Genomic DNA, 15,648 nt, shown 5'->3' with positions numbered 1-15,648 from the left:
CGCCCGAGGAAAATTTGTGAGCTGGTCCAATTTTGTGCTTCATAAAGTAACAATGTGACGCATCCCAGTCCCACAAAGGCATGCCAGAGTGCAGCCCTTCTAGTCCACTGGCACAAGTACATGTAACATGCTTAACATTCAAATGCTGATTAAAATGATCCTCGTGACGAACAGGGAGGGGGAATACGATGGGCTCAACACGTGTCAAACGACCGTGCATCGGGGCTCCCTGCTTTTCCCTGCACATTGAAGGGACCAGTTTGTTCTGGCAGTGGAGACGTGAGACTCTCCCTTGTGCTGAAGAGGGGCTGGCTTATTTATTTAGACCCGCTTTGCATCTGCTTTTCTCTTTTCATCCCTGCAGTTCTGTCTTCTGCTGGCATCAGTGCACAACAACCAGAAAGCCCTGTAATGCTGCAAGGGAGGGGGTGTAAACTCACCAGGCACCATTCCTGTCAGTGTTGGAGCAGAGTAGCTGCCCTGTCCAGCAGGGGGGACGTGGGGAGGGTATCCTGGGAGGGTTGTGCTTGCCAATTCACGACCTGAAGAATCAAACCAACAAATCACCACGTGAGCATGCACAACAACTAGACATGGTTTTACATTTCCCTGAACACCCAGAACACAGGCCAGGCATTTGTCATAACTGTACTGTGAATACCAAAGTGGGATTTTTAGCTTGGCAGGGCGAGAAGAGACAATCCCTTTCTTTATCAGCTGCCACAAAGCTCGGATAAAGTGAGAGGCAGAGAGAAACGCACACGCAGAGGCAGGCCCGCCAGCTTGAACTCTGCTGCTCCTTCCTTATTCCCAAGTTTGTCTGAAGCTCCGCTTTGTCAAAATAAACTTCTAGCGTGAGCAAGCGGTCAGACACAAAGTGGGAGCCGACAGCAATTCGAATGGCATTTGCCGAGCAGGCATCCTAGGAATACGCCCTGCTACCGACAGGTGATACTCTGCAGAGGTCTTGCAAATTCAGTAGGGGGAATATTTTGGTGTATTTGTGGAGAGCCAATGGAGTTCAGAGGCTTGCATATTAGACTAGGGCTACTTGGCTTGGACATGTGACTGTGGGCAGGCGATGTGACTGCTCTGTGCCTCAATTTCCATCTCTGTAAAACGGGGATAATGATACTGTATCTTCTTCCTCATTAACCGATCTCAAAACTGGGTGTTAGTCTGAGTACAATTAGAGTACAAAAGCCACATGTGTGCATGCCACTGAATTCAAGTCAGTGCTTTGTAAATCAAACTTATTTGGACCTCAACAACCGTTTCTTTTACTCTGGGCCCTGGAAGTTAAGCCCTAATCAGCATGTGCTTAATTTCTAAGCCTGGACTCGTCGGTCTCTTTCTTTCTTTCTTGATCTCAATTGATCAGGTTGCCTGCTGTGCTAAGGCAAGAGATAGACACATAAGACTATCAGCAACATTTTTATTTACTCTAGCATTAATTCTAAACTTCCCATCCAAGAGCATTTCACAGTGCAAGTCCCCAGGTTAACCTTTTTCACATGTAGAAACAGACAAAGCAGGACTTGGAGGTAGCACACAGATACAGAAATGTAATTCCCTGGTTCACTTCAGAAATGTAGCAGTGAAAATAAAGACTTTGTAGCTGCCCTGGTAGGAATTCAGAGTGGACGGTCTTGTAAACTCAGAGTGGATGCACTGGAGTTCTGGGTTCAATGCCTGGCTCTTCCTTAGGCACCAGGGCTGCTTCTAGACTGGCAAGTTTTTCTGCAAAATCAGCTGCTTTTACGGAAAAACTTGCCAGCTGTCTACACTGGCCGCTTGAATTTCCGCAAGAACACTGACGATCTCATGTAAGATTGTCAGTGTTCTTGCGGAAATGCTATGCTGCTCCTGTTCAGGCTAAAGCCCTCTTGCGCAAATGCTTTTGCACAAGAGGGCCAGTGTAGACAACGCGGTATTGTTTTGCGCAAAAAAGCCCCAATCGTGAAAATGGCGATCGGGGCTTTCTTGCGCAAAACCGTGTCTAGATTGGCACGGACGCCTTTCCGCAAAAAGTGCTTTTACGGAAAAGAGTCCGTGCCAATCTGGACGCTTTTTTCCGCAAATGCTTTTAACGGAAAACTTTTTTTCCGTTAAAAGCATTTGTGGAAAATCATGGCAGTCTAGACGTAGCCCAGGTGTCACCTTGGGCCAGCCCCCCAGGCCTAGGTCTTCAAAAGAGCTGAGAGGTTCGGGCTGCTTCAGTGCTCGATGATAAACGTAGCCCTTCCACGGCCCTGACATTCAGAAAGTTGGGCACCCCTCCTGTAACAGTGCCTACCCGCACACTGTACTAGTGATGGCAGGGCCTCTCCCCTTGGGCTCCTGGAGCTATGTGGGCCAGTCTGCTAGCCTAGCATGCCCAAAGGGGGGCGGGAAATGAGAGTCACTGCTCCTACCGTCTTAACCGAACAGCAGAGCCCTCGCCCTGCGCCCTAATTAAACAGTTCAGGCAGCAAATTATCCTCACAGATCAAAATGTTCTCCCCTTGTTGTTGTGTCTGTTGGCCTGACCTCCCCCACATCTGCAAGTGCGCCGTGGGCCCAGGGCCACACCGCTCGCGGTCTGTGATCTAGCTATGCTCGGTGGGTCTTGCAACATCCCCAGGAAATAAACAGCAGACTAATAAGGGTTTATCTGAAACAAAAGGATTTCTAACGGTTTGACATTTGTTTTGATGCCTCTATCGGTGCCGAAAATGCAAGAATTCCTCAGACTCATCTATTATCACAATTATGAGAAGAAATTATTCCATGCCGACAAACTTGGGTTTTAGAGGCCTTCTGCAGAGCTAAATCCGCCCGCCCCTCAGCAATAGCCATCCTGCTGGGCATGTGCAGTTAGTACCGCCTGCCAAGTTGCTAACGCAGTGACTGACGGTCTCCTCCGAAGGGCTAAGTGATCCAAAGGTGAGACACAGTTGCAACATGCCACGTGTCTGACAGTCCCTCACAGGTGTGGTGCCTTTTGGTTTAACAAAGGAACTGCTGTCACTCAAAAAGAATTTAATTTCTATCAATACTCTCTTGGCTTTCCTGGGAAAGAGCCAGCTCTCCCCACCAGGCAAGTCACGTGCCTCCGTCATGTCTCCCCACATCCAGGAGGAGGGGAGCAGGTGAATCTGTAAGGACCGTCCGTGTCACGTGGGACGGTGGATTGCCTTCAGAGGAGTCGGCATCGTTCACGTTCCCTCAAGGCCTCTCCTTACTGCCGACTACTGGGCCTTTATGGGAGCAGGCTGTCACTCAGATTGCTGCTTCCAGCCAGTTGATAAAACACCTGCTGAAGATTACAGCGGGACTGCCAATGGTCTCACTGGTGAACAAAACACGAATGGATTACGCCGGGAGTAGTGAAACTGCTTAACGTCATGGGTACGACCAACTCCCGCTGCGATCGGGGCCCCGGCGTGCGATCAGGCGCTGGCCCCGCCGCCATTTGCCAACAGCCTAAGTAGACAAAACTCCCCATGGAGTGACGGAGGGGAAGCTGAGGCAAAGAGATGCTAACAGCCAGTTTTTCCATGTTATGGAGGCACCTGAAGAGCCAAGAAAAGCACCCACAGGTTGAACCTCCCAAATCCAGGACTCTCTAGTCCAGCAACAGCTGTGATCTGGCAAGGCCATGGATGTTGCTGGACCAAAGGGCCCCAGGAGTGAGAGCCAGCCTGGAGAATGTGGGGTCCCAGCTGGGGCCGGGAACCTCAGCGTAAGCAGGGCCAGGTGGCACCAGGACCCCCCTTGCACCCGGACATTGAAATGTAGCTACTTCGGGGGTGCAGTGGAGTAACTAACACCCGCACTATGACCGTTCACAACATTTGAGGCACGGAAGTGGGAAATGCTGTTCAAAGGTAAACTGCGCCAAGGGAATTTAGGTCAGTAGGATAAAGCCACTTGCATTGGACAACAGTCATGGATAGCACACTTCCATTAACAGGATCACAGGGTGATCCTCAGCGGACGCCACCTTGACCTTTACTTCTCATTTAAAAGATAGCCCTTCCTGCAACAAAGTGCCCATTTTCACCAGGAGGGTGGCTCCTCGGTTAAGTGCCAACATCCTGATCCTGCAAAGAGCTGCTGTAAAAGTACTGTATGTACAAAACTTTCCATGCTATTCGTACATACGCACAATGCAGGATCAGGACTTATCTCGGCCACCCACTCAATCGCCAGCTCTAGTCTCGCAGTGACTAGGACTCAGGCTGGCATTCACGAGGCATCCTCAGCATCACAAGGCTTCATCTGTGGCTTTCAGTGTAGGCTCTTGGTTTGTTTGGTGACAAATAGCTTCTGTGTCGGAGGAATAAATGCATCTTTAAAATGTACTACAGTGACAACAGATCACAGCTCATATGCTCATGTAGTTCAGTCATGAGCACTGGGATAGATTCCCTAGAGAGGGGGTGGAATCTCCATCCCTGGAGGTTTTTAAATCCTGGCTCGACACAGCCCTGGCTGTGATGATTGAGTTGGGTTGGTCCTGCTTTGGGCAGGGGGCTGGACTCGATGACTCCTGAGGTCTCATCCAACCCTAGGATATATGATTTCATTTTAGCTATAAGGACAGTAATGATTTATATCCTTTTGAGATGGAGGCAGATAGCTATATGGGTTTATTCCATATAACTCCTAGGAATGCCTGATTAATCATACACATTTTTATTATAAAATGTTAACAGTAATCTCATTTGTCCTGCGATAGAGCTCAGATGTTCCATTATATTCATGTACAGCACCTAGCGTAACAAAAACAATTCTCTGCCCCAGAGCGTTATAGCAAAATGAAAATGAACATAGTGGTTGATCCTATTTCAGTGATTAGCTATGATCTCATTTGAATTCAATGAGCTTGTGGCTTATTTGATTCAAGTTTGCTGTTATAGGTAATTGATGGCCCTTGTGGATTTTATTTGCCCCTCCTTATCGTTATGGTCATCAGCAATTTAAGAAGTCAGTAGGATAAAGCCAGTCATATGCTCATGCTGTACAAATCAGAGAGGAGTCTGGTCCATGTCTATAGAAACTCGCATTATAAACGAAACAATACCCTGTACATCTGTGCTGCAGGGGTAAGCAACAGGCAGACCACAGGCCAAATTCAGACTGCCAGAGGCTTTTGAAGAGACTCTGACATTTTTTATTTACTTGTCTTTTGAATGATTAATTATTTTCTCTGGATCTTGACTGTACCTTGGCCAAGAAATTTGGAGCTTGACAAAAAAGAATTGACTGCCCCCTACTGGAAGGCACGGAGGAGATTTATCCCAAGCCAGTTCCAGAACATAGGATGACCTTTTCATTAGTGCAGCACTCATAAGTGATACGGAAGACACATGCTTGGAGGAATTATCGGCATGGTCTCCAGTCAGAGCTGTATTGCCATTGGTGACCCTGCTATGCCGATGCATCTTTTGCCTTTTTCTAGGCAGCCATGGATGGAGTAGATGTTAATGCTGATTTTAGCAGCGGGCTTTAGGAGACCAACCAGAGGCCGGCCAGCAGAACGGGCCATGTGGAGTGATGGCTCTCCACCCGTTTGCCCTACCCTCACGCACAAGGAAGAGAGAGCCCACGTCCCTGGAGTGAGAAACGTGCTGCCACTACCTCCCTGTGTAGCTTTCAGGCCTTTCCATCACTTGGTACTTGTATTTGCCTCCCCAGCGCTTTATATTATGGTGGGGCAGAGGGTGGAAGATGAGAGGGAGGCGGCTTAATTAGGCAGAGTCACCTTGTCCAAAATTTTCCAGAGTGACGCCACTCTGGGGTACCAATGGGAACACCAGACCCCTCCAAGATGGCTCAAAAAGTGAGAATCTGCAAAGTCAAATCTCACACAATCATTTGTCATTTTTGAACATGCAGATTCTTTAATTCTATTATAGGAATAATATCTGGGTACGTGTACTGTCTGGGACACCTGTGTAACTCTGGTAGCACAGGCAAGTAACTCACAAATCCCTTTATGACGGGGTAGTCTAGGCCTGGATCCCCCTGCTGGAAGCTGGTGGCCTTGCTGCACGCCGCCCCAAGGAAAAGGGCAAAAGATAGGTCCTCCAGGCAAACTAGAGTGGCTATTCTGCAGCAGCCAATCAGGGCCCAGTGAGCTGGTATAAAGAAGCTGCTGTGCCAGGGCTTGGCAGTTCCTCACTGGAGCTTGACCCAGTCAGACCAGCGGATTCACTGGGAAGGCAGCGGCACCTCCGACAGCTCTGAGTAAGAGCTGGATTCCAGACTGGGCTTGAAGACTGGCCGTGGTAGACGACTGCAACAGAGAACCTGACCTCACAGCCCTGAGGAGGGCAGGTCAGCGAAGCTTCTTGGGGAAGTGGCCCAGGGGCAAGATGGCAGTGGGCAGCAGGGACACTTAGCAGGCAACTGCTATTTACAGGGTCCCTGGGTCGGGACTCAAGAAGTAGACAGGCCTGGGTCCCCTCCAGCTCCCCAGCAGCTACAAAACGGGGGTAAGAAAAAGCCTGGTCCCAGGCGACCTGCCAGAAAAGCCATCTGGAACACCCCCACCTCCAAAACCAGTCAGAACAGAGGCACTTGTGGACATGCCCTCGGCCACAAAGGGGCACTCGGGAGGGGACCGCCCCCTTTACACCAGTGCAAGAAAATCAGAGAAAAGAAAGATAAGAGCAAGGTACAAATTTTCAATAAAAAATTATTTTGCAAAAAAAGCAGTTTCATTACATTTGAGATGTTTTTACAAAAACAGATATTGGACAAAGATTTCCAATTTGGGGACAAAATCGATCTGAAATGAGAATTTGTTTCATTACACAATGCAAATCTTATTTCCGTTTTCAAAAACAAACAACATTCCGTTTTTATTTTTAGGGGTTTTTTTGTTTGTTTGTTTGTTTTGCTTTTCATTCATTTTTGCTTCCTCTTCTCCCTCTATTTTCCCTTGTCAAAAAGTAGAAAAGTGAAAAAGTGAGGGAGAAAACAGTTTCCTTTCCCCCCCCTTTTCATCCTGGTTTATCTTTTCCCCACCTTTTCATTAGAAAAAAGGGAGCAGGGAATGGGAAAGAGAATCCATGCAAAGAGAGGGACATGAACCAAAAATATGAAAGTCAAGAACCAGCATTTTAAAGTTTTCAAAACTCCAAACAAAATTAAAATTCTGATTTGTAATGAAAATTTTTCTTTAGCTTCATTTCAAAGTTTTTTCATAGAAAAATTATCTTTTTTGACAACATCTTCCAAATGAAATATTTTGTTCCAAACTTTCTGCTGTGAAGAAACTTGAGTTTTGCAACCGGCTCTCACAAAGATAAGCAATACTGTCCCCTCTGAGCAGAGACCATAACCTACCTGAGACATTTTTACAAAGATTCAGACCACCCCAGGCCAGCACCTGAGGGAGGCTTGTGAAAATGGAATCAAACAGTCCAGGTGAAAGATAACTGTTGTATCAAAGCCAGGATACAATAACCAAAGGCAGCAGTTGGCACCATCTTGCCAACGCCTACCTTATTTTTTTCACTTAAAGAGCATTTGGAGGTGTATCTTTGTATACTAATGGGTGAAAATGTGAATCCAATTAACTTTAGATTTAACTCATAATGAACTTCTCATTTTGCTCCCAGCTCAGCTCTCAGCCGTGGCAGTAATTAACCACTGGGGGTTGTCACTCCTAGACACATGACACAGAGATTCCCCAAGCCCTGGCGTTTCAAACCCTTGCAGAATTCATTACCCTGACAGTATGAAAACCCTTCACTTTTAATACCACAGAGCACCAACACATTTTTTCCTTTTATCTACCTGATTGCCAGTAACAGGATGAAAGAAATGAAGCCACAAGAGATGTAATTAATTATTGCACAGGATACATTAGACAATGCACGGGGTGCAGGTGGTGGAAGGAGCCCTTGAACATTCTTCTGCTATTCCATGGGAGCGGGTCTTGTCATTGCCATCTCTAGGAACGCGTTACAGGGTGCGCTAAGAGACATCTTAGCATTTCTCCTCTAGTTCACGCTTAGGGAAATCACAACATTTCCATTCGCTCAGGAGCGTGGTCAGGGGTTAGAGTGCTCTGGGTTAATAAACTAATCTACCATCTCTAGAGAACAGGGCTCGAATTTCCAATAGGTCACAAGTAAAAATGAGTTTGATGCGCAGAGAAATCCCTAGCGGACATTTGTCCGAATCACAACGTCGTCAGCTGTGGAAAGGACCTGGTCTGAAACAGCAAGAGGCCTGGTTGCATGTGCACCCCCTACCTGACAACCAGATCAGAAGATGCTGCACACATTGACATGACAAACACATTCTAGTCTGCAGCCTACAGCCACTTAGGGCCCAGTCCTACTTCCCTTGAAATGGAGCTCTGAAGGATCAGGCCCATAATCCAAATGTATCTTGCTCTAATTGCAGGAGGAGCCAGGATCACAGAATCCAGGGACTGTAGTTCTTGGTCCTGAACTAGTTGTAGCAGGCCTGCAGACTAATGCATATGCAATGAGATGTTCACGTGGGTAGCCTCATTTTGCCATCATTCTAAGAAAAGGAAGACTCCCTCCCCCTTTGTGCTTTGCTGCGCAGGGTTTTGATTTCTGATCAGTCGAGTCTCACAGGTATTTTCAAATACCACTGGACAGAAAACTTCTGCATCTGTGAGTGGCTGTCAGCCACCCCCCTGCCTCCGAAAGCTAGCTGTGTGCAAGGCCATAAGAACATAAGAACGGCCGTCCTGGGTCAGACCAAAGGTCCATCCAGCCCAGTATCCGGTCTGCCGACAGTGGCCAGCACCAGGTGCCCCAGAGAGGGTGGACCGAAGACAATGATCAAGCGATTTGTCTCCTGCCATCCCTCTCCAGACTCTGACAAACAGAGGCCAAGGACACCATTTTATCCCCTGGCTAATAGCCCTTTATGGACCTAACCTCCATAAAACCATCTAGCATCTCTTTAAACTCTGCTATAGTCCTAGCCTTCACAGCCTCCTCTGGCAAGGAGTTCCACAGGTTGACTACATGCTGTGTGAAGAAGAACTTTCTTTTATTAGTTTTAAACCTGCTACCCATTAATTTCATTTGGTGTCCTCTAGTTATTCTATTTAGGGAACTAATAAATAACTTTTCTTTATCAGCCCTCTCCACACCACTCATGCAGGAGTTCCTTTCTGTGCCATCCCACGCACCACTCTCAGAAAGCCGTGATCGGGCTGAGTCAAAGGCTGCTGGACAGTGGAGTCTGCTGCCTGTGCCCTCCAGGAACGGGGAACTTCTGGATCCCAGGCTATTGTTAGCAAACTCTGCAGGGCAGCCAAGCCAGCCCTCGCCCTCCCTTTGCCGTGCACAGCGGAGACCAGTCTCCCTATTTAGCCAGGCCCCTGTCCCACTCCTCCTGCTCTTACTAGAACTCCCCCGCTCCAGCTCTAGTGACCCGCACGCTCAGCCTGTCTGCACAGCTCAGGGTTCGGGTCTCCCAGGCACAACTGAATGGGCATCTCCACACAGCCGCTCTGGGAGCTTGGGCAGCGTCAGACGGGGTGCAGGCTCAGAGAGGAGGAGGCCCAAATTAGTCCCACCCCCTCCCAAAAAATGTTTTCAGTGACTTGCCATGGAGAGGCTGGGACAGAAAGGGAGACCCGGCTCTCTGTGGACAAGTCGGTTTCCTCAAGCACAGGACTTCCTGCCACTCCCTCACCATGTGCTGCACAGAAATGGCACCGCGGCCATCTGCCAAAGCTGCTTCTCAACAGTTCGTATTGAGGCCCCAGGGATGAGGCAGAGGTTAAAACGTGGCTTCTTCCTACACAAGCAATCCAGGTGCCATTTGGGTTCTCCCAGGAGTGATTATTACACCCCTCTCTTTCAGGTCTCTGGCTTGCCTAGGTGCCAACTGAGCTGGCATTTTCTGGAGAATTTGAGAGAGGATGCACAATTTGATTTTAAAAAGCAATTACCTGCAGCTTTAACTAAACTGATGCCAGGAAGTTCCCTTCAGCGCCTTCCCTCACACCACGTACAGAAATCCTTGCTCAGGCTGAGTCAGAGGCTGCTGACCCATCGGACCAAGCAGAAATTCCATTATGTGGAGCCATGATGACTTCCACAGGTTCTGGGATCTGAGGGCAAGTGGGTATTTTGGGGCCCCACAGCGTCACTATTAGAAAAAACAAGCAACCTTCCAGGAGTCCAGGGGCTAGTTAGACGCCTAGGCTAACTTGGTATGTAAAAAAGTAAGACTGGGCTACAGGGTCAGTATTTTCTGTGATTTATAGGTTTGGCCTTTCTGACAATAATTCAGGGCCTCTTGAAGATGACTGGCATAAAGGGAGGTCTCTCCTTTGCCTCCTTCCCCCTGCCAGTAGCACTCAGCTATTGGATTTGGACATGATTTTCAGAAGCACTGCTCGTCGGCTATCACCAGAGCTATTTTGCAAGTGGACTGCACACCTGTTTGCCAGTCCGCACTAGACTGCTGGGAAGGCTATTTCTGAAGGAAACATGGCGGAACAGAGACAGGCAAATGGACTGATTTGACAAGGTGTGACGTAGTGGGGGTACCTGGCTGGTTTCTATGCTGCTGGCTCTGGGGTAACCCCCACTGGCTGCCGTGGGTACCACGACCCAGCAAAACAGGATGAGTCACTATGCAAAGGGATCTCTCAACCAGTATGGCCAGACACCCCCCATGGAGAGGAACAAAGGAAGGTGGAATGCTGCCCTGGCTGGGGGGCAGGGCTGGAAGAGGGTTAGTCAGTTGCTGGCTGAGAGTATGGAGGAGACAGCCTAGGGAAAGGGGCTGGAGTTTAGGGGCCCAGTCTCCCCCATCTCAAGGGGGCCTGAGGCATCCTAGCCCAGCTCTGTGACCAGATTCCATCTGTGCTGTGCTGTATCCTGGAGAGGCAATAAACTTCCTCTACTCCACCGGCTGGTGCAGTCTGTTTGTGCCATTTCAGGGTGCAGGAGACGGGGGACCCCCAACGCGCCATCACACAAGGTCATCTCAAAAGGCAGCCTGGCTGGAGTGGATTAGACTTGGCTCTTTGCTATTAGAGAGTTACGGTCTGTTCCCAATTTTAACGACAGTGACCTTGTGTAACCTCATCTTATTGGTAACTTAGCGGAATGCTGGTGCCTGCCCATCAGGTCTGGTCTTGGTCAGAGACATAAGAACATAAGAACGGCCATACTGGGTCAGACCAAAGGTCCATCCAGCCCCGTGTCCTGTCTTCTGACAGTGGCCAGTGCCAGGTGCCCCAGAGAGAGTGAACAGAACAGGGAATCCCTCTCCTGTCACCTATTCCCAGCCTCTGACAGAGGCTAGAGGCACCATTCCTACCCATCCTTGCTAATAGCCATTGATGGACCTAACCTCCATGAATATATCTAGTTCTTTCTTGAACCCTGTTAAAGTCCTGGTCTTCACAACCTCCTCTGGCAAGGAGTTCCACAGGCCGTTTGAAGAAAAACTTCCTTTTGTTTGTTTTAAATCTGCCAGCTATTAATTTCATTTGGTGACCCCCTAGCTCTTATGTTGTGGACACAACTGAATAACTTTTCCTTATTCACTTTATCCACCCACTCATGATGTTATAGACCTCTATCATATCCCCCTTAGAATCTGCTTTTCTAAGCTGAAAAGTCCAAGTTTTTTTAATCTCTCTTCATATGGGACCCCTTCCAAAGCTCTAATCATTTTAGTTGCCCTTTTCTGAATCTTTTCCAAGGCCAAAATATCTTTTTTGAGATGAGGCAACCACATCTGTACACAGTATTCCAGATGTGGGTGTACCATGGTTTTATAGAGAGGCAATAAGATATTCTCTGCCTTATTTTCTATCTTTTTTTTAATGACTCCTAACATTCTGTTTGCTTTTTTGACTGTCACTGCACAGTGAGTGGATGTTTTGAAAGAACTATCCACAATGACTCCAAGATCTTTCTCCTGAGTAGTTGTAGCTAAATTAGTCCCCATCATATTGTACGTGTAAGTTGGGATTATTTGTTCCAATGAGCACTACTTTACATTTATCAACATTACATTTCATTTGCCATTTTGTTGCCCAATCACTTATTTGGTGAGAGCTTTTTGAAGCTCTTCACAGTCTGTTTTAGTCTTAACTATCTTGAGCAGTTTGGTGTCATCTGCAAATTTTGCCATCTCACTGTTTACCTCTTTCTCTAGATCATTTATAAATAGGTTGAATAGGACTGATCCCAGAATGGACCCGTAGGGGACGCCACTAGTTACCTCTCTCCAGTCTGAAAAAAATGACCATTTATTCCTACCCTTTGTTTCCTGTCTTGTAACCAGTTATCAATCCATGAAAAGCCCTTCCCCTTATCCCATGACAACTAACTTTACATAAGAGCCTTTGTCAAAGGCTTTCTGGAAATCTAAGTGCACTATATCCACTGGATCCCCCTGTCCACATGCTTGTTGACCCCCTCAAAGAACTCTGGCAGCTTAGAGGCATTATTTCCATTTACAGAAACCATGTTGACTTCCCCCCATCAAATTATGTTCTTCTGTGTGTCTGACAATTTTATTCTTTACTATAGTTTCAACTAATTTGCCTGGTACTGATGTTAGACTTACCGGTCTGTAATTGCCAGGATCGCCCCTAGAGCCCTTTTAATATATTGGCATCACATTAGCTATCTTCCAGTCATTAGGTATGGAAGCTGATTTAAAGGATAGGTTACAAACCACAGTTAATAGCTCCACAATTTCCCATTTGAGTTCGTTCAGAACTCTTGGGTGAATGCCATCTGGTCCCCGTGACTTGTTACTGTTAGATTTATCAATTTGTTCCAAAACCTCCTCCAATGACACCTCAATCTGGGGCAATTCCTCAGATTTGTCACCTAAAAGGAACAGCTCAGGTTTGGGAATCTCCCCAACATCTGCAGCCGTGAAGGCTGAAGCAAAGAATTCATTTAGTTTCTCCGCAATGACTTTATCATCTTTGAGTGCTCCTTTGGCATCTTGATCATCCAAGGGCCCCACCGGTTGTTTAACCAGCTTCCTGCTTCTGATGCATTTAAACATTTTGCTATTACTTTGAGTTTTTGACTAGCTGTTCTTCAAACTCCTTTTTGGCTTTTCTTATTATATTTTTATACTTAATTTGACAGAGTTTATGCTCCTTTGTATTTTCCTCACTAGGATTTAACTTCCACTTTTTAAACGATGCCTTTTTATCTCTCACTGCTTCTTTTACTCTGTTGCTAAGCCAAAGTGGCACTTTTTTGGTTCTCTTACTGTGTTTTTTAATCCACCTGTTTCATGTGAATACTTTTCTCTACTTCTGCACACAAAACAAGTGTTAGGAGAAAGTTTAAATTTTAAAGAAGGTTTAAATTTTAAAGAAGGGATAACTGAGGAAGGCAGTGTAGTGGGAATATCTTGACCAAATACCCTGTTGTATTCAAAATGAACCTGATTTTCCATGATATTTTAACCAGAGTTTCTCTCAAATCATTCTGGATAATCTTCATTGACCCCAAAATGGACAATTTCTGATAATGTCAGTGATTTTTGCCAGCAAGTTTGTACCCCCACACATAAGTATCGTTTCCTTTTGCTTGTGGCAGGAGGCCAGCAGGATGACTTTGGGGACTGTTCTAGAAGGAGAGGGAATGACACTCAGTCCTGGCCTGTACTAGAACTGAAGGTCGACTCCAGCTATGCAGTTAACATAGCTGGAATTGTGTATCTCATATCACCGTCACACAATGGGAGGTCGATGGGAGCAAACGCTCTCATCGGGTTCCCTTGCTCCTCATGAGGAGCAGGAGTAGTGGTGCTGACATGGGCATCCTCTGAGTTCAATTTGGTGGGTCTTCACCAGACCCACTGCACTGAACCCTGGAATATCGACTGCAGCAGCAGCAATCTTCCACGTAGTGTAGCTGTGGTATGACTGGCTTAAATGAGAAAGTTGTTCTTATGCTAAAATCAGGCCTTGTGCAGAATTAGAAGCAAATGCCTGTGTTCCTTCACCGTCATCACATTGTTGCATAAACGTGACATTTCTCTGAGCATCTGCTCTTCACTGCTGCAACCTGACATAGCTAATGAGTTGCTGCTCTTCCTTCCTTCCTCACCCCAATCCACTCCAAGCAGTCCCCACTGCCATTCTCCTTGTTTTCTCCTCCATGGGCTGCCGCTCTGCAGGGCCACCCCCCCACACACACACACTAACCCGAAGAACTAAAGCCTAAGATGTCTGCAACAGGATTTCCACTGCCTCCTGTAATGCAGTCCAGCATTTCCTTTAAATCACGACAGTAATCTGAGCTACCAGCTCAATGTTTGTTTCCTGCAAACAACTGTATGAGCAAAACTTTGCTTGCACAATTGTTTCCTAAATGAAAATACAAATGGGGTGAGACCTGGGGGAATTGAAATTCAATTTCTAACTTGCCAAAATGTTAATGAATGATTTCCCCCTGACTACATGCCCAGCTCTATTTATGGACATCAAACCTACCGTAGCATGCTTACTGCCATCCCTTACCTCTTCTGCACCTAATTAGAGGCAGATAAAACAGTGGTAACACACAGATCAGCTGTAATGATTTTGTTAGCTCGATTATTCTTCTGACAATTAGGTCTGGCTGCCAAGGCCTCACAGGAATGTCAAAGTCTACTTCCTACAAAGCAGGTAATGTCACAGGTGTGACCATGAAATCAATAACGAGGCATAGCTCTTTCAGAGGGCATCCAGGTCAGACGGAACAGCCCTTAAATTAAACATTGATAAGCAGAACACAATTATCCATCATGTTTAAGTGCCTGCGTGAAATTAGCAGCCGGGGAATGAGAGCAGTGGGGGAAAGGTTAGCAGAGAAGGGATTGAAATGCACAATGTCCGCCGTGACTGTTGCTGTAAGGCTGTGACAGCAGCACTGTAATCTGCTATCTAAGCCATAACATTTAGATTAAGCACACTGTACTGGAATGACAGACCCAGATGTGGCTTCCTTTATTTTTCTTCTCACCTGCAAAGGGGCTAGTATAGAAGGGAATACAGACACATCTAGCAGAGTCGATTTACACTTGTCTGCCACACAACTACGCCCTCTCTAAATACGTAGTAAAGTGAGGTAACAATTGGAAAGACATTTCCTTGCTGGAAGGAAAGATAAAAGAATTTTTTTAAAGAATTCTTCTTTTCAATTGCTAAGCAGCCCTGTGTCGTTATTACCTACTACAGCCAATTCTAAAAAGAACATTTTCTATGTCACTCAAGCTGACTTGGTTGCTTTCTCTTTGACTGGTGTTGCATAAATTTCCTGTGGCCTTTTCTCCGGAAGCACTGAACTGATCTGCCCCATGACCCATCTGCCATGCTTCTGTACCAGACATGTTGGTTCCCTCACTATACAGAAGGGATTGGACCACCGAGGTCAGAAGTTACATGGAAAGGGATATCACTGCCAGGTTTCCAGAGTCCACAACATGACAGAGAGAGACACCATGGTTAGGATGGATTTGGGGAAAAGGGTTAATCGTCCCGCCCACATGCAGTTGACTCTAAGCAGATAACTAGAATTTATATGAAATTCTAGACAGAGATTTTTTCAATGAAAAAAAAATAAAAACGACACAAGATATGTACAAGAGCAGGTAATCTTATCCCTCTGAATACTTGGTTTC

General features: G+C 46.7%; 1 protein-coding gene across 11 annotated transcripts in view; it reads right to left on the bottom strand.

Moving 5' to 3' along the window:
• PAX5 (paired box 5) overlaps positions 1 to 15,648 on the bottom strand; it is a 209,738-nt gene that overhangs the window by 47,393 nt on the left and 146,697 nt on the right. For 7 of the 11 annotated variants that reach the window (XM_075931251.2, XM_075931254.2, XM_075931255.2 and 4 more), the window contains one exon: positions 441 to 542. The exons of the other annotated variants lie outside the window; for them this stretch is intronic. In XM_075931251.2, coding sequence (XP_075787366.1) covers positions 441 to 542 — 102 coding nt within the window. The remainder of the gene's footprint in view (positions 1 to 440; positions 543 to 15,648) is intronic. 11 annotated transcript variants of the gene reach the window in all.

The sequence above is a fragment of the Pelodiscus sinensis genome, chromosome 6, assembly GCF_052426305.1.
Source record: "Pelodiscus sinensis isolate ZL-2025 chromosome 6, ASM5242630v1, whole genome shotgun sequence".
Classification (NCBI taxonomy): domain Eukaryota; kingdom Metazoa; phylum Chordata; order Testudines; family Trionychidae; genus Pelodiscus; species Pelodiscus sinensis.
The sequence above is the reverse complement of the archived record's forward strand: the minus strand, read 5'-3'. Positions and strand labels throughout refer to the sequence as shown.